This window comes from Pantherophis guttatus, chromosome 4 (assembly GCF_059756535.1).
Source record: "Pantherophis guttatus breed Tessera chromosome 4, ASM5975653v1, whole genome shotgun sequence".
NCBI lineage: Eukaryota > Metazoa > Chordata > Lepidosauria > Squamata > Colubridae > Pantherophis > Pantherophis guttatus.
Window position 1 is genome coordinate 20,838,891 of NC_142066.1, and position 11,757 is coordinate 20,850,647.

Here is an 11,757-nt window from a genome sequence, read left to right on the forward strand (position 1 = left end):
CCTCTATTTTGACTCTCCCCTTACTCACGGTTTTCTTAATCCAATCTGTTTCTCAATTCTCTGCTTTGATCTCTTTTAGAGGCCACCTTCTTGACACTTTGTGTCTTTCCTCTTATTTGCCTTACTAATTTCACGGCGTATCTCGCCAAAACCTCCTCACCTCTTTCTGGGATTCCTCACATTCTGGAATGAAGCTGTCACTTTAAATTTTCACTTCCCACTCTCACAGCTGCCAGCGTTCCAGGCTGATCTTAAAGGCCAGTTCCTTCTTCACTAAGTTTTAAGAGTGCCGCTCCAGTCTACTTGGGGGTTTGCCTTCCACCCGATTCTCTGGAACTTCCTCTTTAATTTGCCATTCTTTACAGGATCAGTAATGCCCTAAACAGGCCCTTAGTGAAGATATTTCAAGCTTCAGGAATAGAGCCCCATCCCCGCGCCCGCCCCACGCTGACGTCAATGCCGGAAGCCCTTCTTTTTACACTTTCTATTGCATATGAATTAGGATGACCAGTAAAGAGAAATTTACAATTCACATTTAACCGATACATTTAATCAGAGCTCGCCATAACATACTACAATATGTCAATAAATCAATAATGTTAATACATTAATTTGTTCTGTAATTTATGTTTTTACAGACCTCAGAAGCTGCAATTTCTTGATGTATTTTATAAAATTCTTGGACATGGTACCAAGTGCCCCGATGACAATGGATATCACTGTCACACTTTTCATCCATAATTGCGTAGTTTTGATGGCCAGGTCATGATATTTTGTGATTTTTTTCCAGTTCTTTTTCTTCGACTCTGGCGTCTCCTGGTACAGCAATATCAATAAACTGTACGCTTTGGCCCTCGGGAAAAAAAAAAGAAAAAAGAACATCATTGTGTCTGTACATTGTTCTCTACCTTAAATGTTGAAATGAGGAAGTTCTCCAACATGTACATATAAAGAATATCAGGCAAACATAAAGATTTATTAAAACTTTCTCTTCATGAGCTGGTGCTTATCGTTCAGTTCAGGTCTCATCACAATGATAAAACACTTGGGAAAAAAGATGCACACCAATAATCCAGCACTGGAGGAGATCATGGAGAAGATCTCCACAGCCAACGTATATTTTCCCCTAGTGCTTAGGTAGGTTGGAATAAAGCACAGCCAAACACTGCAGAAGACCAACATGCTGAAGGTGATGAATTTGGCTTCATTGAAACTGTCAGGTAAATTCCTAGCTAGAAAAGCAGCAGAGAAGCTAAGCAGAGCAAGAAAACCCATAAAGCCCAAAACACAGTAGAACATGACCGAGTCTTCATGGCACTCCAGGATAAGTTCTTCAGGTATTGAATGTGCATCAAAATCTGGATATGGTGGGGATGTTATCAGCCACACAGCACAAACACATATTTGAATAAGGGAGCAGGATAGAAGAATGAAACTGACCATCCTTCCCCCAACCCATTTCCTCAATCTGGAACCGGGTTTGGTGGCCATGAATGCTAGAACCACAACAAAGGTTTTGGCCAAGACACAAGAAACCGCCACAGAAAAGATGAGGCCAAAAGCAGGTTGTCGAAAGAGACACACAATCATATTGGGCTTCCCAACAAATAGAAAGACACAAAGGAAAGAGAGGAGAAGAGAAACTAGGAGTGTATAACTGAGATTCCGGTTGTTGGCTTTGACGATGGGAGTGTGTTTGTGTTTCATGAAGATTGTTATTACCAAAGTTGTCATTAAAGAAAAGCAAAGAGAAAGAACAGTCAGACTGACCCCTAAGGGTTCTTCATAGGACAAAAAGGTGATCCGCTTTGGAGTGCACATATTTTTCCTGGGATTTGGATATTGATCTTCTGGACATGGAGAGCAGTCATCTGTGTCTGAAAAAGAATGCAGATGAATTGATATAGGAAATTATAGTGTTGGCTTAATCCCAGTATAACTGAAATTTTCGTACCCTTCACGTTTGATATTTTCCCCTCTGGACATAGATGGCAATCATAGCAACAAAACAACTTTCCTTCTTTCTTGGCCTTGCTGTGTCCTGTCTCACAAGGATCATTACATAAAGATAAAGGTAATGCCTATCAACGAATGAAGAAGAATATATTAAGATACAAAGAGGAAAGAAAGTGTTTTGAGTGTTGCTGTGGAATCAGCACATTAATAATGAAGTAGCAGGATGACACAATTTTAGATGTAATTGCTCTGAAATTATAACTAATTAAATCTCTACAATAATTGTATTGATAGCCTTCGTTAACCATCATCACTCTTCATAGACAATTTCTGTGGTAGTTAGTTAAGGTTGGTTTTCTCAACTTCTGAATTTTGATGTCAGCAAACTGAAGAGATTTAGTGTGTTGCCTTGCAGCTTTTACTTCAAAAACATGAAAACTATTGCCCGTAATTAACAGGGAGCCAGGAATGTATATTTCCTAATATTCAATAGTAATTGCTAGAAAAGTAAAAAAAAAAAAAAAAATCTCTACACAAATTGTATTTATAGCATTCATTAACCATCATCACTGTTCAAAGACAGTTTTTCTGCTAGTTAATTAAAATTGGTTTTCTCAGGTTAGTCAGCGATGATACTGTGAGATTTTCATCAATAAAGATATTGAAATGAAGGGAGAGAAATCTATATTTAAAAAACTAACCTGGTTACAGCCTACTGGCCAGGTGATGGAATCTACAGAAATATTGAAGAACTTCTCTGCTGGAGCTGTGGGATCTATCACTCCAACTTTAACCCTAAGAAAAGATTGGTTTGGGAATGTGATCCAGTTGATAATATCAAATCCACCAATGAATTCTCCATTTTTATCAAAGGAGATCTTTTCACCAACATTGTTGTTGAAACTGACACTTCTCAGAAAAGAATGAACCTGAAACACAAAGGCAATCAGAGAGGAACAAACCAAGGAAGGGGAAAAAATTCATATATTCAAAACATACATATGAATGTTTCTTTAAAGTTGTTAGCCATCAAACAAATAAATATCATTCTAAAACAGAGATAGAGGTAACATCAGATTTCTGAAATAAAATTAATATAGAATTGCAAAATGAACAACTATAAAAAATAATAATAATATATATAATAAATACTATGATGTATAAAACTACCATATAATTGAACTCATTTCACACACTAGCAAGGTTATATTCAAAATGGTACAAGGTAGGCTTCAGCAGTATAAGAACCGAGAACTAAGAAGTAAAAATGAAAAGGCAGAGGAACTGGAGATCAAATTTCCTTCATTTGCTGGATTATGAGAATGCAAGGCAAAAGGAGAAAAGGGTAACAAAGGATGAGATGGTTAGATAGTGTCATCAGCACAATGAACATTAATATGGGCAAATTATAGATGATAGTGGAGGATAGGAGGTTCTGGGGTGCTATGGTTCATGGGTTTGCAAAGATTCAGAGAGGACTTAGTGAAATACCAACAACAATAACAACAACCCTTAAGTATAGGTGTTCATTGTTTAATGACTGCTTGTTCAGCAACCATCTGAAATTGTAACAGTGCAGGACAAGTGATACTTATGATTTCCTTACTGTGCTTATATGATCACAATCCTGGAAGTCAGGAATTGGCTTTTATTTCTGACTGTCATGACATTCCACAGTTACTTGATTGTGATTTGTAATCTGTCTTGCTAGCTTTCCACAAGCAAAGTCAATGAGGAAGCTAGAAGGAAATTGGAAGTTGTGATCACATGAATTCCATGCTTTAAAAACTGAAATTCTCACTTAACCATGGTAACTGGTGTCTGCCAAAATTATTGTTGCTAAACCGCATGGTCAAGTGATGTCACAACTTATAACTGCATCACTTAGCAATGGAAATTCAGGTCCCAATGACCACCATTAAGTAAGGGCTGCCAGTAAAATTTACAAAATAATTGGAGAAAGACTTACTTTTACAAAGTAAAATCAAAAATTAATGAGCTACCTCGAAAATATGACCTAGCATGATTTTTCATGTTGCTCGCAATATAAGCCCTGCCCCTCCAAAATAAGCTCTAGTTCAGAGAATCAGCAGCGGTGGTGGGAAGGCGGGGGTAGCCAGCATAGGAAGTGGCAAGCACGCGCACAGGTCAAGACAGTGTCTGGAAATAGGTTCAGCCTGTGTGGGGCCAGGGAGGAAGGAACATAATACATTCCACCACCTATCTTTCCTTGCAGACTGTGTGGCAAAGCTTTAGGACTCTGTTGGAGAGTGGGAACTGAGAAGGCAGGGCACCACCCCCCACCCCACCATTTGCTGGCTATGTGAGGCGGTGCAGTCAGCACAGCTCCACTGGCAGCAGGGGGTGGTCTGAAGGTCATAGATCTGGGACGACTCGCCTCATGCCACGCAGGAGCAGCCCAGCGGGGCAGCCGAGAGCAGCACTATCAGGAGGGCCAAGAGTCCCCATGAGGCCAGCAGCAGTAGCAGCCACTGCTTGGAGGCCAGCAGTTGAGAAGTGTCCTTGCAGCAGCAGGACCAGCAAGCATTGGGACAGAGTCTCAGCCTTCCTGGACAAACCTCATCAGCAGAAACAAACCACTCTGAAATGAGTAAAATCTGGGTTTGTAATAATGGTTTAATGTAGTGTAAGCTAGATCTGAGGAAACACTGAGCTCAAGCAGATCAAAGTCACTGCTGAGAGCATCCGCCTCTCAGCATTTTTTGTAGAGCTGCGCTGCCCACTCGCCATCTGGGCTTTTCTCAGCTGTGAAAGGCTTTCCAATGAGCTGCCCATCCTCCACATCAGTTCCATGAGGGCATTCCTTGGTGACATCATTCCCCTCCTGTGCCTGATGCTCTCGGTTCTCCCAGCTTCGGTCACCTACACCCAGTGGCCACCATCACCACACCCTGTGAAACAATAGCCCGCTCAGCATTGAGGCAGGTCCATTTCCTTCACCACTCCTCCTTCCCTTCCCTGTGTTGTTTAGTGAAATGATGGGCTTGACAGGAGGCTCCCCTTTACCAGGAGTCCCTCTGTAAGAGATAAAATAGGCATGTTAACAGCAGCCCTCGGTTTCTGTGGGTTATCTCTATGGAACCGGTGTAATAACTGATTGGCGTTAATGTCTTTTGCAGCCACCCAGGAGGCCTCCTCATAAGGATACTCTTCCACCTAATCAGGTATTTAAGTTTACCCTTGTAGATTCTGGAGTCTAATAGCTTATCTATTTCATAATATCCATCCTTTACAGGATGTTTTGGGGTGTCTCTGATTGCTGTTACCAGCTTTAGGAGACTGCTATGGAAAACCGGATGGATCTTACCCAATAGTGATGGAAGCTTTAGAGTGACGGTCACAGGATTAATGACCTTGGTCACAGTAAATGACCCCAAATACTTAGGTCCTAGTTTCCAGTTTGGTACTCTCAATTTTATGTATTTAGTGGATAGGTATACCCGATCCCCCACTGGAACGGTTCTGTATCTGCTCTCTTCTTATCCGCTTGGCACTGGTATTCCTTTGCTGCCTTATCTAATGCTTTTTTGATCTGTGGTCATAGTGTTCGTATTCTATCAGCCCATTCACTCAGTAAGGTCTCTGTATCGGATGGTATTTACAGTTCAGGTATAGCATGGAATTCAAGTCCTGTAACTATTTGGAAAGGGGTAAATCCTGTGCTGTGGTGCACCACGTTATTATAAGCTACCTCAGAAAATGGCAAGAGGTATGACCACTCTGATTGTTGATATGAGATATAACACCTCCGCTGTGGCCTGTCAGCGGCCTGGGCAGATTGTAGCTGATTCTGACAGTGAGGAGGCTGGTGTGGTGCTGCGCCAGCAGCCTGTGAAGCTGGCACTCGAGTCAAACAATGAGGAGGCTGGAGAAGATGTGGTGCCAGAGGCAGGGATTCAGCCAGGCCTTCAGAACCTCCAGAAGCTCCTTTAAGTGAAGAGGATGAAGAGGAGGAGCCTCTTCTCGATGCACGGGCGCGCAGAGCTGCCAAAAGGCAAGTGTGACTCCTCAGGAGGAGGTCTCCTCGAAAGTAAGGCTTGGGGCTAATTGGCAACTCCCTTAGCCTATTTAAGGAGGAACACTGAATAAAGCAATTTGTAGGGAACAACTTTAGTTCACTCTACTTCGCATCTGGATTCTCTGCAAATTGCTTCTGGGCTTTCTGCCAACCTTAGTAAGATTGTGATTACTTTATCTTTGGTTTCTTGTAGGCTGTTAAGAAAGTTTATTAACAGCCTTTGTTTGGAAAAGACTGAGTTATTTTAGTAAATTTAAGTTTTGTACAGACTTTGTGTGTGCTGTGTTCTTTGGGGTCCGTAGCTGGGGCAGAACAACCTCAGATAGCATTCCACCATAGCATTGGCTCTCTCAACTGCTTTATTGGTGCTAGGGTGAAAGGCTGAACTGAGTCCTTGCATTGACCCTATGGACTGTATGAAATTTCGCCAGAACCTGGCCATAAACTGTACCCCTCTATCTGGATGATCAACCTAGGTACCCCGTGTAAGCAGTAGATATGTTGGATAAATAGTTTTGATAACCGTCTGGCTGACAGTAGCCCGCTACATGGTATAAAATAGGTCTGTTTGGAGAATAGAACTATCACAGTCCATATTACTGTGTTGCCATTGCTTTCTGGGAGTTCCATGATGAAATCCATAGCAATTTCATCCCACGGCCTACTAGGATTCGCTATCATGAAGGCATATGCACAGAATGTCCCTGATGAAGTCTGGGCAGTGGGTGGAGCCTCCCGTTGCTGCCACTACCGTTTCATGTGAACCTGGACGAACTGGTAGGAACCCACCACTGGCCTGATTGTACTTTCAAGAATCAATGAATTGTGTCTGCAAATGCAAACATTCCAAATAAAGCATATATAACAACAACAACCACCAATACAGCTTCAACATTCAGTAATAACCTCCTTCCATTTATTCATAGACTGAATTTATGGAACAATAAGGAAGTGGCTTCCCAGGATGGAGAGGGAGCATTTCAGAGAGGTAAAAGACATTTCAGATTGGATATTGTGTCTGTGAGAAAGAGAACTAACATAGCCCCCCCCCAATAATTCACAGAGTAAATTGCAGATACAGATAGTAGAGTGCTCAGATTGACAAACTTTTATCTATAGATGTAAAACAAGAAGAAATCATTTTAGAAGAATTACTATCTGTCATTCTTGATTTTGGGCTTGATAGGAGGTTAATTTCATGGAGAGAAACATATTTTAAGAAATTTTGTAGAATGCCATTTACAATTTGAATATCAGCCTATGAATATTTTGATTACTTAATCCATTATTACATCTCACTTTTGGGTTTTCAGACATCAATATCCCAGGAGAATATTGTTTGCTAGAGTTTTTGGACACATGTTGCAACTACAGATATGGTGGTTTCTCACCCTGGTAGCAAACTTACCTGCCACCACACTTGATTGGCAGGAAAATGTTTCCTTCTTTCTTTCATCATTGTTGTTTCTTTAGATTTGGATATATAGAGAGATTGCAAAGCACGTGCCACAGCATAGACTGCATTGTAAATATTGTAACTCTGGCCACTCATGGTTATTTCAAACACAGATGTAGGAAGAGTTTCAAGTTTCTCCTGTCCAGTACATTTCTTCTGAGACTCCTCCATTTTTGAGTTTGGGAAGAAACAACTGAATGCCTGTTCCCAGAAATCTTTCCAAAAATGATCATTCTGATCATTGCTTGGATTTAGATTTTGAAGAAATTCCTGGAAGTTTTGAATCTCCTTTGTGTGAACTGCAAAGGATAAAGCACCGTGCAGAAAATTTATATCCCAAGTTTTATGAAAGGAAATTGAAGTATAATCTGTTTGAGCAGTGATAAGCCAAATCTTATCCTTCTTTGGTATATCCTCCACTTCTGAAATCTGAAGGATAGTTCTCAGAACTGTTAAGGACTTTTCACCATATAAGATTATCACATTGGCTGTGCTGTTCATGAGAACATGGTATATATGTAGCAATTCATCTACGGTTTCATCAAAATCACTGCAAAAAGCCGCATTTGGGAATTCTGCTATGAATTCAATGCAGATGCCATGCTCAGAAAATGTGGGGAGTATTTCTTGGAGGAATTTCTCTCCTTTCTCATCCTTTAGTACAAGAACTCCAATCCAGATCCATCTAAAATACAGCAATAACTGCAGGAGGCCCTTACATTGGTGGGATTCATTTGGAAACATTTGTTGGAAGAAAACTGCTTGAGTCTCTTTATCTATAACTGGAGCAGAGCCATAGGTCAACTACAGAAAGATAAACATATGCAATTGAAAATTCTATTGCACATGAGCCTCTGAAATCATATATATTCATTTCAGTTGGGTATCTTTCACCTTTTATACTGAAATTATGCAACTAGTTGCGTTTATTATAGAATATCAACCAAGATGTAACTCTTGAGGTATCAGAAAATATATTTTTTTTCCGAAAATAGTCTCATTGTGAATATTTCAGATTTGAGCCTTAGTTCAATGTCTGGAACTGGGGCACATTTTGCTGTGTCAAATATCCCCACCATCTGTTCAAAATGACAATGATTCATGATGCTATGATGATTCTATCAAGCCGAAAATAATATCTAAGAATCTGAAAGATCTCTCTTTTTACAAAAAGAAGTGTACCAACGTTTGCGGAGATATGGCAAAATGATAATGTACATTTTCAGCACATCTTACCTGAGGAACTTTGTAGATTCCCAACTTCCGGTTGGCGTCGCTGGGACACAGACGGGGAAATGGCGAGCTTCGCTGAGCCCTGCCAAATCCCCTCTGCTAAGCTGCCGCCGATAGGTCTGCGGACCTCCCCTGTCTTGTAGGGATAGGGGGACAAGAAGGAATGCCTTGGGCGGCCAAGAGGAACGGGCGGGTTCCTCGGGACCGGAGGCTTCTCCTTCATGCTGGCGGCAGCAGGACGGCAGCCATGGTGGCTGCCCTGAAACTGCGGCAACCGGGAACAAGGATTGTGCTGGAGGAAGAAGATGAAGAAAGAGCAAAAATCAAGAAGCCGGGTGAGTGACACCAACCCAGGCAATAACGTACCTATTTGGAATTATTGGAAAATAAGACCCCAAAATTAAAAGCGGCTGTTGGACTGCGGGGCTTAAAGATTGAAAAGGAAAAAAAAATGGGTAAAAGACCCAAATTGAATTTTGTTGCAGTAAATTTAAACTGGATGATTTGGTATTAATAAATTTCTGAAATTTGACTGTGCCTTTAACTGGAGTAGAGAGGAGAAATGGATATTCCTGAGAATTAATGCCTCTAAAAGAAAATGAAGCTAATGAAGATAGAGAAATAGCCATGGAGTCTGCAGTGATTAAACAGAGAAGTGGATTAAAGAGATTTCCCTTTCTGGGTGGAAAAGAAACATGTTAATTGGCTTTTTACCTTGGATTACTTGAAATTAATATTGGATATAAGGATTTTGGAGATTCCTACTCTGTCCCAGATGATTTTAAGAAAGAAGAAAGAAGAAAGAAGAAAGAAAGAACATTTTGGATTTTAACAATGGAGACTGATAAAACTAGGTGTGGCATAGTTAACAAAGACAGGAAGCTGATGCACTACGCTTGGATCAGACATTTTAAAAGTTTTAAAGGGACATACAGAAATTCTTTACTTTGAACTGATGAACCTTGAAATAGAGCACTTTGGACAGAGAGGAAAAGGAAGAAAAGGAAGAATTAAAGTGGATAAATTTAAATGTGACTAACTGAAATGTAAAGTTTAAAAGCCTATGTATATATGATAAAGTTTAAAAGCCTAGGTATATATGATTTTTGGATAAAAACAGGAAGGGTTGTGAAATAATAAAAATAGAAAATAAGAGATGGCTAGTAAAATAGTGGATGATATCAAGGGGATAAAAATAATAAAGAAGAATATATTTTGAGACAGGAAAACTTTAAGAAAATGTACTGTTTGATGTAATACGTTTTAATTTTAACTTGCAAACAAATGTTAAACTGATGAATAAGGATTGATTGAACAAAATATAAGATACACAGATGCTAGTGATTGAATTAAGGTAATACAAGTGGGAAATGATGACTATTATGACATATACTGAGATTTAAATTGAAAGAGCAGGATGGAAAAATGATATAAAACAGATAATTATATTACAGTTAAAATGTGTGGGATGGATACCAACTAGATAAGAGTTTGAGACTCGGTGGAAATACGTTGGAAATTAATTCAAAATGCTGGAAACCGCCAAACAAATAGGAGCAGAGTTGGAGGAGACTATGCTGGTAATCAGCCAAACAATGGAGGGAGTCAAGGAGGAGACTATGCTGGAAATCAGCCCATAAAATGCTGGAAACAGCCAAATAAATAGGAGGAGAGTTGGAGGAGACTATGCTGGAAATCAGCTAAACAATGGAGGGAGTTTAAGGAGGAGACTATGCTGGAAATCAGCCCACAAAATGCTGGAAACAGTCAAACAGGAGGAGAGTTGGAGGAGATTGAGGAACTATTCTAAAATCAACTAAATAGTTGGTGTTTTGGAGGGGATCAAGCTGAGAATTAATCAAACAGAACAAGCAGGAAGATAGTTAAATATTAGAGGGAGATATAGTGGAAAATATATTAGAAAATGGATTAAATAAAATATGCCTTTGAGAGAAATCTGTGTAATATGTAAACTGGGAGGAAAAAAAAAACCTAAGGTAAACTGATTTGAGGATAAGGGTCAAAGGATTAAAATTAAATAAAATGTTGTTTATAAAATATAATAAAAATGGAGTGGTATTGAATTGAAACTAAGAATAAACGGTGATAAAATTGTAAGGTAAACACTTAATAAGAGGTTAGAATATTGTAAAAATTATTTTGATATGATTTGTATAAGATATAAGGTAAAGAAGAATAAAGATATGTTTAGAATTGTTATGCAGATGTAAAAATGAGTGAAAGTGAATTTGAAACTAATTTTGGATAGATATAATGGATTTATATAGATGAAAATGTGAAATTTGAGGTAAAATTGTTTTTTTTTTCTTAAGTTTTGAATTTCTTTTTTATCTTCTTTTTTTTTCTTTTTTTGTTTATTTATAAAAGATGTAATGGAAATTGTGAATTGAGCTTGTGAAAGGAATGTAAGCGTGGTAACCATCTATGACCAGATCGAGATTTTTGCTCTTGAAAGTTATGTTTTTATGTTTAAATTTGAAAAAATAAACAAAAAATATTTACAAAAAAAAAAAAAAAAGATAATGTATATCTTCAGCACATCTTACCTGAGGAACTTTGTAGATTCCCAATACAGTTGCCATGTGAAGAGACATGTCAGGTGCCCCAATGACTGCAGCCAAGGTATTTGTGATCCCACACTTGTAGTTAGGGATGAATTTGCCCTGAGTGAAAGGTAGAATCATTGAGGCAAAGAAAGTCCGGCTTGGACTAAAATTGCTGTTAAAAATGTGGAAGCCCAGTGTGATATTTGATAGGATCTGGGGATTTTCATTGATCTCCTTTACAGTAAACACTAATGCCATGATATGCTGGTAATTCTGAAAAACTATTCTGTAAAACAGAATTAGAAACAGCACATTAACAAAGGTCTGTATTGGTTTCCTGTGACATCACCGTGCTAGCAAGACGGTCATGGAGATCACTGCTGCCTTGTTCTGGCAAACTTTCTAGCCTGGGCGGTTTTTACAGCGGCAGCGGCCCTGGAGAGGCGGCTGTAAGCGGAGAGGAGCAATAGTGCGTGAGGAGTGGCAATCCGGCACGCGAAGGCGAA

General features: G+C 39.4%; 1 protein-coding gene across 1 annotated transcript; it reads right to left on the reverse strand.

The window, feature by feature from the left end:
- Positions 1-978: 978 nt before the first annotated feature.
- LOC132711582 (vomeronasal type-2 receptor 26-like) lies at positions 979-11,509 on the reverse strand. The gene is made up of 5 exons (XM_060690952.2): positions 11,252-11,509; positions 7,404-8,255; positions 2,658-2,885; positions 1,955-2,081; positions 979-1,877 (listed from the first exon to the last, which is right to left on the reverse strand). Exons 1-5 carry the CDS (start codon positions 11,507-11,509, stop codon positions 979-981), a joined length of 2,364 nt encoding a protein of 787 aa, XP_060546935.2.
- Positions 11,510-11,757: the final 248 nt, after the last annotated feature.